Source organism: Amphibalanus amphitrite, unplaced genomic scaffold (assembly GCF_019059575.1).
Source record: "Amphibalanus amphitrite isolate SeventyFive unplaced genomic scaffold, NRLGWU_Aamphi_draft 000170F_arrow, whole genome shotgun sequence".
In the NCBI taxonomy this organism is placed as follows: Eukaryota; Metazoa; Arthropoda; class Thecostraca; order Balanomorpha; family Balanidae; genus Amphibalanus; species Amphibalanus amphitrite.
Window position 1 is genome coordinate 136,818 of NW_024881665.1, and position 16,668 is coordinate 153,485.

At 54.9% G+C, this 16,668-nt stretch overlaps 2 protein-coding genes across 5 annotated transcripts; one reads left to right on the forward strand and one right to left on the reverse strand.

The window, feature by feature from the left end:
* Positions 1–22: 22 nt before the first annotated feature.
* On the reverse strand, positions 23–5,771 carry LOC122383679 (phosphoinositide 3-kinase regulatory subunit 4-like). Its single transcript, XM_043370355.1, has 4 exons — positions 5,600–5,771; positions 5,034–5,255; positions 1,502–4,544; positions 23–1,204 (listed from the first exon to the last, which is right to left on the reverse strand). The coding sequence occupies exons 1-4, from the start codon at positions 5,689–5,691 to the stop codon at positions 800–802; spliced, it is 3,762 nt and encodes a 1,253-aa protein (XP_043226290.1). The 5' UTR covers positions 5,692–5,771; the 3' UTR covers positions 23–799.
* Positions 5,772–9,132: 3,361 nt separating this feature from the next.
* Positions 9,133–15,466, forward strand: LOC122383681. Of its 4 annotated transcripts, none has more exons than XM_043370357.1 (4): positions 9,133–9,301; positions 9,622–9,759; positions 10,037–10,157; positions 13,920–15,466. In XM_043370357.1, the coding sequence occupies exons 2-4, from the start codon at positions 9,660–9,662 to the stop codon at positions 14,044–14,046; spliced, it is 348 nt and encodes a 115-aa protein (XP_043226292.1). In that variant the 5' UTR covers positions 9,133–9,301; positions 9,622–9,659; the 3' UTR covers positions 14,047–15,466. The 4 variants fall into 4 exon arrangements, with proteins under 4 accessions (XP_043226292.1, XP_043226295.1, XP_043226294.1 ...); XM_043370360.1 differs by having other exon boundaries at positions 9,193–9,305; XM_043370359.1 differs by having other exon boundaries at positions 9,231–9,251.
* The last annotated feature ends 1,202 nt before the right edge of the window (positions 15,467–16,668 follow it).

Consider the following 16,668-nt stretch of genomic DNA (forward strand, 5'->3'; position numbering starts at 1 on the left):
GGTATAAGCTTCAACACCGTAATTGGTATAGACATCAACGTGCATATATTCAGCAATAATGTTCAAGATGCATAATACGTATATATTCATTACATAACCTATCATGAATATGATTTACAATCGTACACATATGCCTTACATCGCCGATAAAATTACTGGATGACAGCGCGAAAGCATACTGACTGAAAGCTCATCTGGACAAACGGACAAACACAGGGCAGCTGCGTTACCGGAACCAATCGTTTTGCCGTCTGAATATGCGGCTCTGCGGCCAGCTAACGTTCACAGCCATAGCGCCGCTACCGTCAACTGAACCGGGGGGGGGGGGGGGGCGGTAACACCGTCCCAACCGAGCTCAAAGGAGCGACAACTGCACCAGACGAGCCACTAGCATGGACCAGTGAAGGAATCAATCTGTTAAATACGGAGCAAGCGAGTTTCAATATGAAACTATGCCTGCATACACCTTGCCTTTCATATTGCGGTGGCACTATACATTAGTGACAATGCTACCATAACCGGACACCTTGAAGATCATATACGATGGGTATTTAGTGAGTAGCTTATGCGATAGCTGGCTAGCATCACGTCGCTGTACGGCACAAGCACACTTCCGCACTACGACAACTCCTGGATAAACATCACAGTCTCTGGCCTCCCACCCCGTCCCCGGAGAGGTACGAGAGACACCGCCGCTCCCGCCGTTACCGCCTGAGAGCTCCCTACTGGCCCACTGCGCCCCCGGCCCTCACCGCAGCCTCCCTGCCCCACCCGGCGACCACACACCCCACCACCCCCATCACTTCCACACCTTGACCACGCCGTCCCGGGAGGCAGTCACCGCGTACCACTGGGACGCCTTGGCCAGCACAATGTCACTGATGGTGTCCAGGTGTCCCGGCGGCGTGGGCTCGGGACCGCGCGGGCAGTCGTCGCGCGGCCGGCGCACCTTCTGACACACCTCCTGCACCACCTCTATGCCGTCCACCACCTGAGCGCGGTACGTGCCGGCCACCGGCACCGGCTGCTGCGCCGGCCAGGTGACCAGCTGTGAGGCGCGCGGCTCACCGAGCTCCCAGAGCCGCGTGCACTGGTCCGTCCCGCCGGTGAGCAGCGCCGGTCCCAGCGGACACAGGGCGGTCACCGAGTGGTGGTCCCGGAGCGTGGTGCTCAGCGCCGGGTGCTGGCTGGGCCACAGCGTCATCTGAGGGGGGAGCGGGGGAGGAGGGGTCAGACACGGACAACGGGAGGGGACGAAGAAAGATACTTGTTAGAGAAAAGAGAGCGGGGCGATAAATTCGTATAAAAATGCACGATGAAGCTTGTGAGATTTACCGACGACAAATGCTGTAAAATAATTAAACATACGTGTTCTTCGAAAGATCTGTACGAATCACAGGAATGATGATACAACTCGTCATGCACAGTGCACACGCCCTGGCTCTGAGACCCATCCATCAGCCATGACCGTCGGCCGTTCGTTCCCCGTCCCGCCGCTCACCTGCCGCTCGCCGGTCTCGATGTTCCACATGTTGACCTCCGAGTTACCGGAGACGGCGCTGACGAACCAGCTCGGCTGGCTCGGGTGGCCGCAGAGCCGGCGGACGCGCGACCCGGCCGGGTGAGCCAGCGTGGACACGGCCAGCTGGAAGCGCAGGTCCCAGCACACGTGCACGCCGCTGGAGGTGCCCACCACCAGCCAGCAGTGGGCCGGGTCGGCGCAGAGCGCCGTCACCAGGCCGCGGCGCGCCTTGTTGTCGAGCCGCCAGGCGGTGCCGGGCGCGCGCAGGTCCCAGCCCACCAGTTGGCCGAACATGGTGGCGTAGACCAGCACCGACCCGCCGGCAGAGCCGAAGTGGGTGAGCTCGACCACGCTGCCCTCGGCGGCGCTCAGCTGCCGGTAGTGCAGCGGGTGCGAGCGCGGCGTGCTCGTCTCCACGCTGAACGTCCACACGGCGTCCCCGTCGCCGGCGGTGGCCAGCGCCTGCTCGGCCTCGCAGTAGGTGAGCGCCGTCAGCGGACCGCTGCCCGGCCTGCCGTACGTCTGCCGCGAACGGTTGGCGATGTTCTTGCCCTCCATGCGCGCCACGTCCCAGACGCGCACCTGGCCGTCGGCGGCGGCGCTGGCCACCAGCGGCGAGTCGGCCACGGTGGCCAGCCGCACCACGGCGCCCTGGTGCTCGTGCAGGTGCGCCACCAGCTCACCCTTGGGCCGCCACGTGGACGGCGGCGCGCCGGCGCGGCCGCGCGGCTCGCGCCCCAGCCGGACGGCCAGCCGCTCGGCGCGCTGCCGCTCCAGCAGCCGCTGCAGCGCCGCCTGACAGGGCGACTCGAGCGCGCGCAGGCCCGGGTCGCGGCCGGCGGTGACCGCCGGCTCTGCGGGCTCGCCGCGCTCCACGTCTGACTCGACGGGAGGCGGATCCGAGAGGCGCGCAGCCGCCGCCGCCGCCGCCGCCTCGGCGTCCGAGTCTGAGCGCAGGTGGAGCACCCGGCCGCGACAGACGTCCACCGGCACCGAGGACACGCCCGTGTCGCCCACCGGCCGGCGCACCTCGGCCGCCAGCCGCTTGTGCTTGTGCACCTTGGAGAGGTGGCTGGCCAGTATGAGCAGGTGGTCCTCGACGGCAGCCGTCATCCCGTCCGCCACCAGTCGCCGGAACAGGTTACGCGCCGTGGTGCCGGCGCCGCTGTCGGGCAGGTGCAGCTGCCAGGCGGGGTCGGCGGCGCGCCGCAGTCGCTGCCGCTCGGCCAGCGTGGCCAGCAGCAGTTCCAGGTGGGAGGCGCGCGCCAGGTGGTCGTACACGTCTCGCGGCACGGGCGGACCGAGCGCGGCCAGCAGGGCGGCCGGGCTGTCCAGCGCCGCCACCGGGTGTGACAGGAACGGCTCCAGCCGCGGCAGCAGCCGACACTGCACGTCAATCACTCGCAGCTGGCCGGCGCAGGCGCAGATGAACCCGACGGCCGCCTGGCGCGCCCACAGACTCGGGTGGACCACCATGGGCACCACCTCGTCCAGCAGCTCGTACAGCGCCGGCTTGGAGAGCAGGCCCAGCGTGGCCAGGCCGTGCATCGCGTCCACGGCCTTCACGGCCACAAACTCCTCTGTATCGTTCAGCCCCTGCAGCAGCAGCGGGGTGAGCAGCGGCACGCAGTGGCGGCCGATAAACGACACCACGCCCTCCACGGCGTCAAAGAAGGCCGCGCGCAGGCTGCGGTCCACCTTATCGTTTAGGAATGTGATCATGTGCGAGAGCAACAGGTCGTTGGCCTTGTGCCGGCCGAAGAAGGCGCAGAGTCGCGAGAAGCCGCGCACCAGCAGCGTCCTCTTGACGGCGTTGTCTGAGTCTGTGAGCAGCAGCTGCACCTTCTGGTGCACCAAGTCGTGCAGCGTGTTCAGCTCGGCGGCCAGATGGGGCCGGGTGGCGCGCACGTGCGCCGCCTCGAGCAGCCGCAGCGCCGACTCTGCCAGCGGTGCCAGCTGGGCGGCGTAGCAGACGCGCACCGACACGGCCCGGTCCTGCGCCAGCGCCGCCAGGTTCGGCAGCACGTACTCGGGGAATATGTGCACGTCACTCTCCGGGAGAGAAGTGACTAGTGACAGCAGGCCCACAGTGGTCTCCAGAGCGGCGCAGCGCACGCGCGGGTACGCGTCCCGGCTCAGCGCCAGCACGTAAGGCAGCACACGGTCCAGGATGACATCACTAGCTACGTGACCGGCCAGCCGGAGCAGGAGGCGCAGCGCGCGCACCTTGGTAGCCAGCTGGGAGAGCTGGCGGACGCAGGAGGCCGCCACTCCGATCAGCAGTGTGATGTCCTCCTGCAGTGAGACCGGGTTAGCGGCGGCGAGCTGCGACACCAGCCGGTCGGCGTCGGCCGCCAGCCGCTCCATCTTCTCGTCGGCAGAGGTCAGCGCGCCGGCGGCCAGCTCGGCGCAGTAAGGGTGCAGCATGCCGGCGAACGTCGGCGGGAACACGGCCGGTGTGTGCGCGGCCAGCAGCTCGGCGGCGGCCGGACGCGCCGAGGGTTCCCGCTGCACCATGGCCTCGACCATCCGGCGGACGGCGGCGTCCTCGATCCGTGCGGTGACCTCGCGCGGGTCGTACTCGCCGGCCCGGTATAGCAGCAGGTGCGGCAGGTCGAACGGCACACCGCCCTCGGTCCACAGCTCGGCCAGGCAGCAGCCGGCCGCGAACACGTCCATCGGCGGCGTCAGTCGGCCCGGCGTCGGGTCGGCCAGGGGCAGCTGACCGCCGCTGGCGAACCGTTCCGGCGCCACGTAACACAGCCGCCGCCGGGACGTGTCGAAGAAGTAGCCAAAGTCGGCCGGGTTGTCCTCGGGCAGCAGGGCGGGTTTGAAGGAGGCCCAGTCGGCTACCAGCAGCCACAGGTAGGAGGTGACCAGCAGGTTTTCCAGCTTCAGGTCGCCGTGGCAGACGCCGAGCCGGTGGCAGGCGGCCAGCGCCGTCAGAAGCTGGAAGCTCAGCCAGCGCTTCTCGTGCTCCGTCAGGAACGGACGGGTCGACATACGGTCATAGAGGCTGTACCTGCCGAGAGGGAACGGAGAGAGACTTAGTCTGGGGCAGTCAGGGACATACAGGACGGGTCGACATACGGTCATAGAGGCTGTACCTGTGGAGCGGAAACGGAGAGAGACTTAGGACCAGCTGGGGACCGAAATCAGGGGTTCAGCTGATCAGGCAATTAAATCATCATAAAAAAGATGCCTGTTCGCCGCATTCAGAAAACTAGTCCAGATGCAGATTACTGAAGCGTGATTTCCCAAACCCACACTCAACAGAGCTTAGTGTGTAGATCCTGACCTGAATAACGATTACGACATAATTTATGGTCGAATGTTTTAAAATACATTCAACCTACGACATAGCTGAACACGGTCCATGAAACCAATTCCTGTCTCGTTATTCACGGTACCGCTGTTATGATATCAAAACAACTCAGACATCAAACACACCTTCACCTAGCAGGCGGCTGACCATCAATGCCCCGGCCCCTCTCCGCCACCCCACACCCACCTGATGTACTGTCTGACCAGCAGCGCCGAGCGCTCAGTCACGCTGGTGTAGCGGAACGGCAGGCAGTTGGGCACGCCGCGCAGCACGTGCTTCAGCTCGTCCACCTTCTTCTTGTGCTGCTCCAGCGGCAGCGTCGGGTCGTGCAGCACAAACACCTTGACCACCAGCGAGCCCTCGGCCGAGTGGGCGCGAGCCACCTTCATGAAGCGCGTGCTGCCCAGACTGGCAGAGCAGCGCAGGGAGAGCGGTCATGGATGGAGCATTGAAATGGAGTGGTCTGTGGCGGGTTGTCAGGTGGGAATTCGGGACCGTGTAGGAACCGTGCGTGTTTTATCAGCTAATTGGCTTCGCTCACGGACAACATATATTTGTTTTTATACAAATCTTCGGTACTATTCACTGGACATAAGACGATAATAAAGCAGTACTTATGGCGTCACCTAACTATTTCATAAACAGCCTTCAATTCAAAATCGAGTGATCATCACGTCAACCACACAATGGTCACGTCACAACACTCTACAATTTCAGGGTTTTTTTCAGCGAGGGTGACTTCTGCCACTGACCTGGCGCTGAATTCGACGAATGGCATATCGTTCAGATAGTACTCGACGGGGAAGATCTGCGAGGGCGCAATGCCCGCCAGCTGGTTCCCCATGGCGGCCTCAGCACTGTGGCCGGCTCAGAGCCAGGCTAATGCTGCCAGTCCCGGGAGAGAACTAGTGCTCGATCTGGAAGAGAGAGAATATGTCACAGGGTCATTGGAAATTTTCAGGGTAGGTGTAAAATTGAATAACGCGAAAGTATTGAAAGTTTTGTCGCAATCGGCCGCTTTTAACGCGAGTTATTGTCGAAAAACCGAGGGGGTCAGTTCGACCCCCCCCCCCTGATACAGCCGAGGGGTAAAATGAAAAAAAATATTCAGAGAGATAAAGGATGGATGACAGAAGGTTTCCCCATCCCCACTCCCAGTACAGGAGCTTGGCCTGCATCAGCCTGCCACCTTGCTCAGTGCCCTGGACAGAGAACATCTGAAAGAGATCAACATACTGGAGAATCTCTTCAACCACAGGCCAGAATGTTAGGCACCAAGTTACTGAAAAAATTGTCTGTCATCATTTTTTTTTTTCTCAAGGTCCATGATGGGTCATAGTATTACTTATGCACTTGTGAGCATTTCAGTATTTTCAGGTTCTCCAGAGTTCTGATACAGAGTTCCACAAACTGGAAAACAAGCTCAAATGATCAGATCATAGATGGCACATAGGTGTACGTTTTGAGAGAACAATAGCATAAACTCTGCTAAATGGCTAGCTATTTATTTGAGCATGGTGTGTCAAAAGTGGAAATAGCCGCCCGGCTTTAGTTCGCCAGCCTTGTCAATAGATGGCAGTACCACAATTTGGGCAGCGGATCATGCAATTGACGTCAAATTTTCGTTATCTGCTAAGGATTGAATGGCGGATCTTTTCATGCAAGAATCAAGTAAATCGGTCCACAACTTTTCTAGCAACAGAGATATGAAATCAAACACTCTGCCAGAGCGGCGGCGCGGCGGCTGGCGGCAGTCGTTACGCACCGCCTGGGAGACTGGCGGCGCTGAACGGTTCCGAATTGGCACTGCACTAAAACCTGTTAACTGCTTGGAATAGTTATTATAGCAAAATTTTCATTCAAGTGAGGAATAACCAAGGGCACGAAGTATGTATGCTTGTGTGCGTACTATGTAAGCCAAGAAACTGCATTAGGAGATACTCGCTAATATTAGATCCAGCCAAGTCCAAACGCATTCCAAGTGATGTGTTTCTGATCGGTCAACAATATTTATCGTTCGAGGGCGGATACAGTTTTAACAATACAAAAAATATTTTTGCACAGCTCTATTCCTTGCATAATTCTCTTCAACGCCTCATTCCTAGTTAAGCGAATTAGCCCACCCTGGTTGAATAAATAAAGCGATTTCGCCACAAGGTCGGGGAAGACCGACCGAAAACGGCCGCGCTCAACGTTAATTTGGGCATGCAGACCCTTAAAAGCTCGCATTGGGCGGGTAGGGTTTCCCAGGTATTGGCTCCAAAACACCGTATTCGGCTCCCGAATACGTCCAAGTGACCCGCCTCGTTCCTAGTTAAGCTCTAATTAGATCAAGTGACTCATAGGGAGCGAAAAAGCGACAAAAAGCATGAATTTCCCTATCGCGGTGGGCTGCCGGGTTGCCAGACGGCGCACCAGCTATTTCCACTTTTGACACACTATGGAAATATCTGGTAGGGGCCTCACTTTTGAACTATGTAACTACCCATGTCATGTTACAAAGTAAGCAATGAAATAAAGGTGTGAATCTGCAGCCCTGAATGTCACAGCACTGTGGGATGTGCGTCACACAATAACACATTGACTGATCAAGACATAACATAAGCATTACACAAGGAAGGTGAAGGCCTAATTTGGATTGAAATAACAACACTTTGTGACTTCAAAATTCAAATGTCCCCAAAAATGTGCAGCACCATGAAGCTGGAAATCATATGAATGATGTCATTCCGAACTCCGAAGTGTGTAAACAATGGTCAGAGGGCTGTTCACGGGCCCTGTGTGCGGTCGGACCGCACACAGCCTCCAAGCTCCGCCCACTGCGTCCCTACGTCAGCCTTCCGTCACCGCACACAGCGATCGCTGTGGCCGGTCGGGACTGGCCACAGCGGACCGTCCACCGCACGCAGCCGTGACGTCAGAGCCGCCTACCCATCCCCTACCCCCACGCCTGCTGGACGCACCGCACACACCGCACGCAGCAGTGTGCGGTGCCCGTGAACACCCCTCAGGTGTGCCCTAGTTCTAACCTCTTGGCTCTCAGAGACAGCAAATGTTTCATAGATCAACATAGCTAACCATACCATACATTTCTCTTCAGGTCATCAGCATTTTTAATAGCACATGGGTGAAACACAAAACACTGCTTTATCTTATTTAATAGAAAAAGCAACTGCAATGCCTCAAACAAATAACAATGGCCAGGCCAAGGCCTGGGGGCTGGGAATATTGATATCTTCTCACTCAGTACGATCCCAATCCACAGATGAAACCGTACCATGCTATTCCAGTAATACTTATTTTTTCACCTTTATAGTCTGAATCAGATTTATGAAATGCAGCAACGATAACCCGGTTTACATAGCATATTTGACGAGGCTCTAGCTCGTTAATTTGGCGATAATTTCGATGCAGTGTTCTTCAAATATTTAGAGGGGATCATTTTGTAAATTGTTATGCACCATTGGCATCTTTTGCAACATCACGGACGGAGATATAAGCTTGCAACAAACCCTATGTAAACCGGGTTAATTCATCGATATCCTTTGTCGTACAAAATAAATAAAAATAACACCATTTTTTGTCAGATCCAAAAAGTGTAAAAATGCACCAAATCTTGTAAATATTCATCAAATGTGACATCTTAAACCAATATTGGTAAGTTAGCACCAAACCAGGAATTTGTTTTACCAAAATAAGTAAAATTTATCACCAAAATAGGAATTTTCAGGCAACTCGACCATTTTTAGGGAAAACCCTACCAAATATTACCAATATTAATTACCGTCGTTATTGGAAAGACGTGTAATCATTTAATCAATTAGTGCGGCGAAATTACATTTGGTGCATTGTTACGCTTTTTGGTGCAGATATCCACACATAAACGTAAATACCTGGCAACCTTCCAGAATTTAGTAGAAAAGACTAGATTGGTGCAGAAATTCTGGTTTTGGTTCAAATAACCTGTGATTTATTTGGTGCAAGACATACCGATGAGACAGCAATCACAGATTTGGTGTAGAAACCCCGGTTTTGGTCTGCCAAAGTATTAGTCCCCTTGAGTGAGGATGATGATTGAAGAATATTAGAACGTCACCTACCATGCACTAAAATGACGTCACAAAACTTTGAAATTTTATCATAAATGCCGAAAAAAAGTGAAGCAGTCTCGGAATCAAACAGTGTTTGATGAAGCAATTTTACCAATTTTAACGAATTTTAGTAAAATTGTTCCAAGAACATAAAAACGAAATTGATTAACAAACCAAATGCAAACTAGCTCCCTACTCGAAATGTGAAGCTTGTGATGTCATATTTACCTAATGACTTATACAAAAATTGGGCAGTGTATGATGTACATTTCGTTTGGCGCATGAGTGACAATTGAATATTATGGGAAGCAGTGTTAGATCCCCTTTATTATTGTTGTTATAATTGAATATAAATAATTCTGGGTCGGTAAGATATGCTTGCCCAAGCGCTTGCCGGCTAACGCCTGCCTCTGTATTTTATTTTTTGGTTTTCTACTGAGCTAGCGGCATGGCAGTCACTGGACCTGTACAAGCTTACTTTTTGAACTGGAACCAGTTCAAGTCAAAGTTGTCGTCGCAAGCTTTTCACGATATATGATTTAAATCATCAATTTTAGATCCTTTTAGCGTCCTGAGCTGGACATACGCAGCTTCAGAAATGGCATTTCAGCAACTAGCAACTTTACCTGTTCCGCGGTGGTAAAGATTGTCTTACAGCAACTAATCGCCCGTTTCACCTGCAGGTGGAGGTGGTCCGAATACCGGTGCTCGAAGGCTTAGAATGGAGCTGCTCTCCGACTCCAGCGTCACCTCGATGGAGGTAGCAGCCGAGCACACCGGGCCCGTCGACTCGCCCGACGCCGTCGCCATCGAATCCATGGGTACGTCCTAATTGGCCTATCCTCTGCAGCCCCTGCTTACAGCTCCAAACGTGCCGGCTCTCGTTATTCCTAGGAGTCGATGATTTTTATCGCACGTCCGTAACAACAACAATCCCCGCTGCAAGAAGTGTTTTGTCAGGTACCGCATAAGACTCCTATCATTATAGCTCAAAATCCGATCGGTTCTACTCTGAAGTGCATCCACATCCCGGTAAATGTGTGGAGGAATGACCGGTCGCCGTCTCACCAATAACCGCTGCCGTCTCCGGTCCGGCAGGTCGCCTCCTGGGCCAGCGGATCCACGCTGAGGTTCAGGAGTATACAGCCGTGCTCAGCAAACTCGTGCTGGCCATGCAGCGGGCCAGCACTGACGAGGCTTCCGATCCGACCGGGGCCAGGTAAGGCCAAAGGGGTAACGCTGAGGGGGAGAGGGCTGGGGAACCGTACGGACGGTGGGCAGGACTTCAGTATCGCGGAGACCTGATAGGACCAGGCAATGTCTCCGGGTCTGATGTGTCTAGGACATTATCATGGAACAATAACAGAGATTCGCTATGCTAGACAATTAGATTCGCCTAGGATTTCGATGAAATGGGACGAATGCGGACGGCCGGCGCCGTTCAGCCGGCTCAGTTTGGGTAGGTCCCGAGCTGTCCCCTAGGTGCCGCGCTCGGTGGTGGCGAATATTGTAGATGTCGCCACAGGACAGGATATAGTGTAAGCTGCGGGCGGCAACACCATACCGGTAGGGGACAGCAGCCGGTTCGCGTTGGCGCACTAAGGCCCTAGTGCCACTTGATTTCAAGTCTCACTAGGCGATTTCGGTTCGCGCTGAGCCACTAGCCGATTGGTGTAAAATGCCGCTTAGTGTCACTACCTTCAAGTGTCACTTGGCCACCTAGTCTTACTAGCTTCCTAGTGCGCCATCTCGAATCGACCCCTGGTCACCGGCCCGTCATTTCCCCCCCCCCCCCAATTATTAAGTTATATATGACTTGCGCCTTGGTTAAAACGATTGTGGTTTCCAATTTAATCGGAATGTATGAAATGACACGCACACGGCCATACCAGCCCAAAGGGCAGACTTGGACCGTCTAAAATTGCCACCTCTAGGCTTAAATTACCGTTTCCGGTTCGAAGTATCCCGTATCCAAGGTAACAAACTTCATTAGCTACTGGAATCCAGGATGTCTGATTAACCTCACTAGTGGAAGTTTCTCATAAAAAGCTTCGTCAGCCCCTACATCCAATAATACATGGCGTAAAGTGTGTTACTTCTGCATTATGTACATATTACTGAAGCTGTTCTTATACCTCGCCCGGGTAGGTGTTTCTTATAGCCCCACCATCCTATCCCAGCTCCCTATCCCTCCTCCCACCCTGCCACCGCCCACCGGGACAGTCTCCGCGGAACGCCGGCCCATCCACACCGGCCGATATCGACCATCGCCGGCGGCTGCGTGCACGGCCCGTGCACAGCGGGCTGTGTGCACTGTGCACGGTAAAAACTGGCCGCCGGCGCCGGATGCCGGTCGCCGCGCTGCCAGGCTGTTGCACCGCGGCGCCGTCAAGGCCAGCCGGCCACGCACCGCCGCCGGCGGACGCAGAAGGTGCGCCGTTTGCGGTCGCCCCGGGAGGGGTGGGTGCCAGGATGGTGGGGAACGGGTCCTCCCGGGACGTCAGGGACCGGGCTCCTCCCTGGATGGCACGACGTCCTTCTATGAGCGGAGTTCTCCCTGAATGACAAGGCGTCCCTTCTCTCTGTCGCTGGGTCCTCCCTGGACGGCAGGGCGTCCCTTCTGGCGATGCCTCGGTCCGATCTGTTCCTCTCCTTTCTGACGGCTCCGCCGGGCACAGGTACCGCCTGGATGTCGTCCTGTTTGTTTAACATCAGTCCCGGTAATGTCTCCGGACCGGGCTCCGTCCCGGTGCCAACACTGCGGTCGACAGCCGGCGCCAGGCCCGGTTAGCTGCTGAATTAACCGTGACTGAGACAGCACGCGGGTGTCCAGGCTCCGCGGCGAGTCGCCAGGCTAACAGTGGTGTCAATGATACTAGCTTCTTATGACATCAACAATATAGACCTCTGTATACGGCTGTATAGCATCGATAGACCTCGGTATGCAGAGGTCTATCTATGCAGCAACTGATGACTAATATGCCTCTGACCGCTGACTTCTGGCCTTCTGATGACCGTTGACCTTTGACTAACTACTGACCCACTGGTGACCATTGACCTCTAGTTACTGACCCTCGGATGACCTCTTATCCCTTCTTACTGACCCTCTGCTGACCACTGACCTCCCAGCCAGCCAAACAGCTTCCCACCGACATCCGGGTCGTCCTGGGCCGCTGGCCGTCCCATCCGCCCTGGGACGCTCCTTACAACCCACCGCCCTGAACCCGCGGCCAGCGACTCCCAGCGACATCGGCCAGCGGCGCCGGGGTTGCGCAAGAAGTCGCTGACTTGCAGGGAGCGTCTAGCGGGTCGCTGCGGAGGCGGAGGCGGTACTGTGGCGGCCACTGGCCCGTGAACGGACAGGATGGGGGCGGGAGATTGGAGGGGAGGGGAGAGGACAGGTGGGAGATGGGACTGTGGTCGGCGGAGGACAGGGCAGAGACAGACTGTGGAGGAGTGGAGGCCGGCAGGTGAAGCGATGTCTTAATTTCATGTGATCTTAATTATGTAACATTGTGGGCTAAGGGCTGTAATTTGAGGAAAAGAGTGTCCAATTGCAAAATATTGGACACAATCGAAGTAGTGTAGTAACTATTTCGGTAGATAGCGCTCGGTAGACTGCCTCTGCAATGGTTCTTTTACCAAACCTCTGCTCTATTCTTCTGAACTGCACTGTTCGTGTCCAGCAGAGTCGGTGCCTCTTGACGCTCTCCTCAGCCCAATATAGGCCGTCGTTTCAGTAATCGGCGCCGACAACTGCTTGTTTTGCACGTCGGGCCGCTCCGGCCGTCTGACTGCTCTGCTTAACTGACTCATGTTGTGAGAGGCCGGAGACGCCTGATCCAGTCAACCGACTGACCCGAGGCGGGGTGTTCACCACTCTGGTAAAACTGTGCCTTGGCAATCAGGGGCGGACATATCTAAGTGTGGACGCAGGAGCAACAAATACGGGAATGAAAGTCAAAGCTAGACAATCACTGACCGACAGACAGACGCATAAGCAGACGGCAATGCGACAGGTCGCAAAGAATTGAGTGAATTACGCAGCAGAATATACGGGTTTTGAGGTGACCAATCCTGCAAATCGCTACGGAATGCAAAGCATGCATATTGCATAGCCGCACTAACGAATTCGGCTCAGATCGGTGAAAATATGCTGATATTGTCAAATTTCAACGCTTAGTGAGTTGTGCTAACAATAGGATATAGGGAAGCGCTATACATTCTAATGTATCGCTGAAGCATGGCATTCTTTGTACCTAACCGAAAATGGGAACATTATTCCGTCGAGCTTTGCATCGTTCGTCCTCTAGGACATATTTTACCGTTTTCCGTGAATAGTGGATAGGAGACGTGGAATATGTTACAGTTCATGTTTATTATAGGCATGTAAATGGGCAGTGGTGGGATGAATGTTTTTGGAATCTCGTAGACAGTGGACATTGGCGATTGTGAAGGCAATGAAAGAAGTAAACGCCCTTCCTAACTCTGATTTGAAATAGAAATCGAAGGATTCGCTACCAATCGAGAGCAATTTTTTAAACGTCTCCTGAGAAGAGTTGAGCAGATCGTGCCTGGTTGTTGTTTTGGTTTCCACTTTCCATCATATCACTTTGCACCCTCAGTCAACATGAATTTAGTTGCGTATAATAGCCATCATTGAATGTCTGCTAGAGCTATACCTTAGTGTGCGATCCTACCCAACTTATTCGGGGTAGGTAACCCTCCCTCCGCTCGTGTGCCGTTCACGGGCCTTTACCCAGGTCCCGCCCGGTCAGCCGGCTCTCCTCTGCAATGTCAGAGAGGTCGGCAGGGAGTGCCGGCTGCACAGTGCACGGGATGGGCGCGGCGACCGGTCCGTGGCAGCGCGGCAGACCGCGGACCGGCCGGCCGCCCGCCGTGCCCAGGGGCGGCCATGACGTCAGCGCGGCGAGTTGGGCAATCGCGGGGTGTCTGAACTGGCGGCCCGCCCCTCCGGCAGCCAGCACGTCACGGCCGCGGCGCCGCCTGCGCTGCACGAGCGATGCTGCGCCGCCAAACTGCTGCGGATGCACGCGCTGACGGCCGCCATCGGACGGGCGCTGGACGGGGCCGGCGCCGACCAGTGAGCGGCCGCCACGTCACGGGCCCACCGGCGCCCGGTGCCGGTGCCATCAGCGGGGCAGGTCAGCGCCGGGCGGACGGTGCTGCCGACTGGCGGTCGATTGGCGAACTACCGCGGCAAGATTGCAACCGATAGGACTGCGGACGGTGTCCGAACCGGCTCGGTAGGTAGGTATGGCGTCCTGCTGCCAGCTCCACAGCTGCTGAATAATGAATATCGACCGCTCACAGGGTGATGGGGGGGCTGGAAGGATGTTCACCGGTAATGGTGCTGGTTGAGGATCCTTACTTAAGTCCTTGTTCAAACGAGTGTTCGTATTTGTTCGTTGTCTGTTACATGTTCCAATCACCGATGCTGGGTAGACTTGTGTCTGACACTGGGACTAGACGGTCAAGGAAATATGTAATGCGCACCTCAACCTGGATTAAAATGTTGTCGACTGTAGGACTCGTTCGAAGGCACCAGAAAGGTATAATGATTTATGGATGCCTATCAATTAGCAGATAGTTACACTCACCGTGTAATCCAGATTCAGATATTGATTTCAGATTCAAAAGATGCCAACGCTGCACGCTGTACCTGGTGCGGCGAGCTAATCTCAGTTTTAATTGCTGTTCCTTTCACAGAATCCCGATACCGTGCTGGTTCGCTGTAAATACCTACCCGCCATCTCATTTGTGAGTGCTTCTTCGTACCGTTGTTCTCAGTTCGCATATTCAGCTACACTCGCTCCCACTGAGTCGTTTATCTGAACGCCAGCATCTCCCAGTGTTGCGGCGGTCAGCGATTGCGCGAGCAGCGTCCGCGCGGCGCGGTGACCGTTTTTGCGCCACTCATCCGTCCCACAACATTGTCGCGCTGGCCCTCTTCGATAACCGGCGGCGGCCACTGTTTTGCGGCCGCCGCAAGAAGTCTCCGGGTGTTGACGCGCTCATGAGCCTGTGAACTGAGGACTCTGGCCACTATCTGACCCGGTTACACTTGTTTGTCGTGTTGACACTCTGTTTTCGCTGAGGTGCGAACAAGGGTAACGCTGGCTTTGTGTGATGTTTTGTGTGTTGTAGTTCAGTGTGAACTATGTGGCTATCTCGTCAAACTGACCATTGATTAGGCACTTGTGTTGTAGATAGTGTGAATGAAATTGATCTGTATTGGCTTACTTGCTGCTCTGCTGTAGGTATAGTATATAATTGTGTGGTCTAGATCCGCCTGAACTAGGAGTTCATGGAGGGCACGAACACAAGACAAAAGAAGCGAAGCGACCTTATGTGCATTGTGCGTTGTTGGTTTTGTGCTTTGTGATAACTTGTTTGTTTCTTTCCATCTTTGTGTCACTGGAATCACAATCAGTTTATGTTTGTTTGACTTTGTTATCGACTGTGATCTTGGTATGTTTAAAATAAATAGCCTAACTGCCAGTATAACATTTTTATGGACAATGAACGAAGGAGCGGCTAGCTCGCTTTTTTTTCTCTATAGAGTCATCTTTTTTCGCTTCTGTTCTCCCGGGATGTAGGAGCTAGCCCGCAAGTGGAAAGTGAGACCCCATCTGACTTTTACACCATGCAGATAACCTTGTCCCTTTCAACCGGTAGGTGGTCTGTACGGTTTCAAACATCCACCTGATAGCGATTGTTAGTTGTTACGCTCGATGGACAAACTGAAACAATGTAGGCGAGGCAATGACGTTTCCATTTTTCAGCCCAGTTGAGTTAAAAGTGCTGGAAATTTCTCTCCATTTGCCCCTTGGATGCATTGTCCCGAACAATCATCCAAATGACCCGAATAGCATGAGGAAACATTGAGTCACGAGCTTACACTCACGAGTCACGACCAACTTCATTCTTGTGATTGTTGTTATCCATGTAAGGTAGGTATGATGACGAGCTCACTGTTTTATCTCTATCCCATTGCAACACCACAAAATACTGCAGCAAAGGAAGCCCCTTCGATGAAAACTCTCTAACAATAAGTATATGTTTTGCTAGCCCGCTGGCCGCTGCTCCTTGTTCTACCATTTTATCAGCTGTGCACGCCGTCAGTCGGGTGGGGGCGCCTTGGGGCGGCCGGTCGGATCACCTGCCGCCTTACCCAGTTTTCCTTCCGGCGGATATAGGGTGTGCACTGCAGTTGCAGTGCTGCTTCCTGCTGACAAACAGTCTCCCTCACTTCCGCCCCCCCCCCCCCCGCTCCCCTGCGGTTCCTCATAAACACGTCCGCATGGTGCGCCAGAAACAGTGCGCGTGCATTCGTTGCAGAATGATTAGACGCATCCTTGACAACAGATAAAATAGACGCTATCCTAGAAACCAGCCATTGATGAAATGTCAAGATTGTTTTAGCATTGGAGCGAAGGCGGATGGATGCTGACCACTTCATCGCTTTTTCTATGCTTGCTGTGCAATGTTGCTATAGCAATTGCAGATCCTTTGTTGCGCTCCTCATCCTGGCGTGGTCTGTGCTGTGGGGTCGCGTGCTTCCTGGAGCGCCAGCAATCGACCATAATTCGGAGCTCAAAAGGTTTTCTGTTTACGGACCTCCGTCCCAATTATTTAGTGCAACTGACTTGCTGGTGCTTTGTTCCTGGCTGGGAAACGAGGCCACCTCCACTAATCCCCCCTGTGTC

What these genes read in the sequence shown, in the direction of transcription:
- LOC122383679 (XM_043370355.1), bottom strand. Translation starts at nt 5,691, where the DNA reads ATGGGGAACCAGCTGGCGGGCATTGCGCCCTCGCAGATCTTCCCCGTC. An exon ending in CTGGTCAGACAGTACATCAG is followed by an intron (nt 4,545 to 5,033) that starts GTGGGTGTGGGG and finishes CCCTCTCGGCAG; the next exon opens with GTACAGCCTCTATGACCGTA. An exon ending in TCGAGACCGGCGAGCGGCAG is followed by an intron (nt 1,205 to 1,501) that starts GTGAGCGGCGGG and finishes CTCCCCCCTCAG; the next exon opens with ATGACGCTGTGGCCCAGCCA.
- LOC122383681 (XM_043370357.1), top strand. Translation starts at nt 9,660, where the DNA reads ATGGAGCTGCTCTCCGACTCCAGCGTCACCTCGATGGAGGTAGCAGCC. An exon ending in CGTCGCCATCGAATCCATGG is followed by an intron (nt 9,760 to 10,036) that starts GTACGTCCTAAT and finishes CCGGTCCGGCAG; the next exon opens with GTCGCCTCCTGGGCCAGCGG. An exon ending in TCCGATCCGACCGGGGCCAG is followed by an intron (nt 10,158 to 13,919) that starts GTAAGGCCAAAG and finishes CCCCTCCGGCAG; the next exon opens with CCAGCACGTCACGGCCGCGG.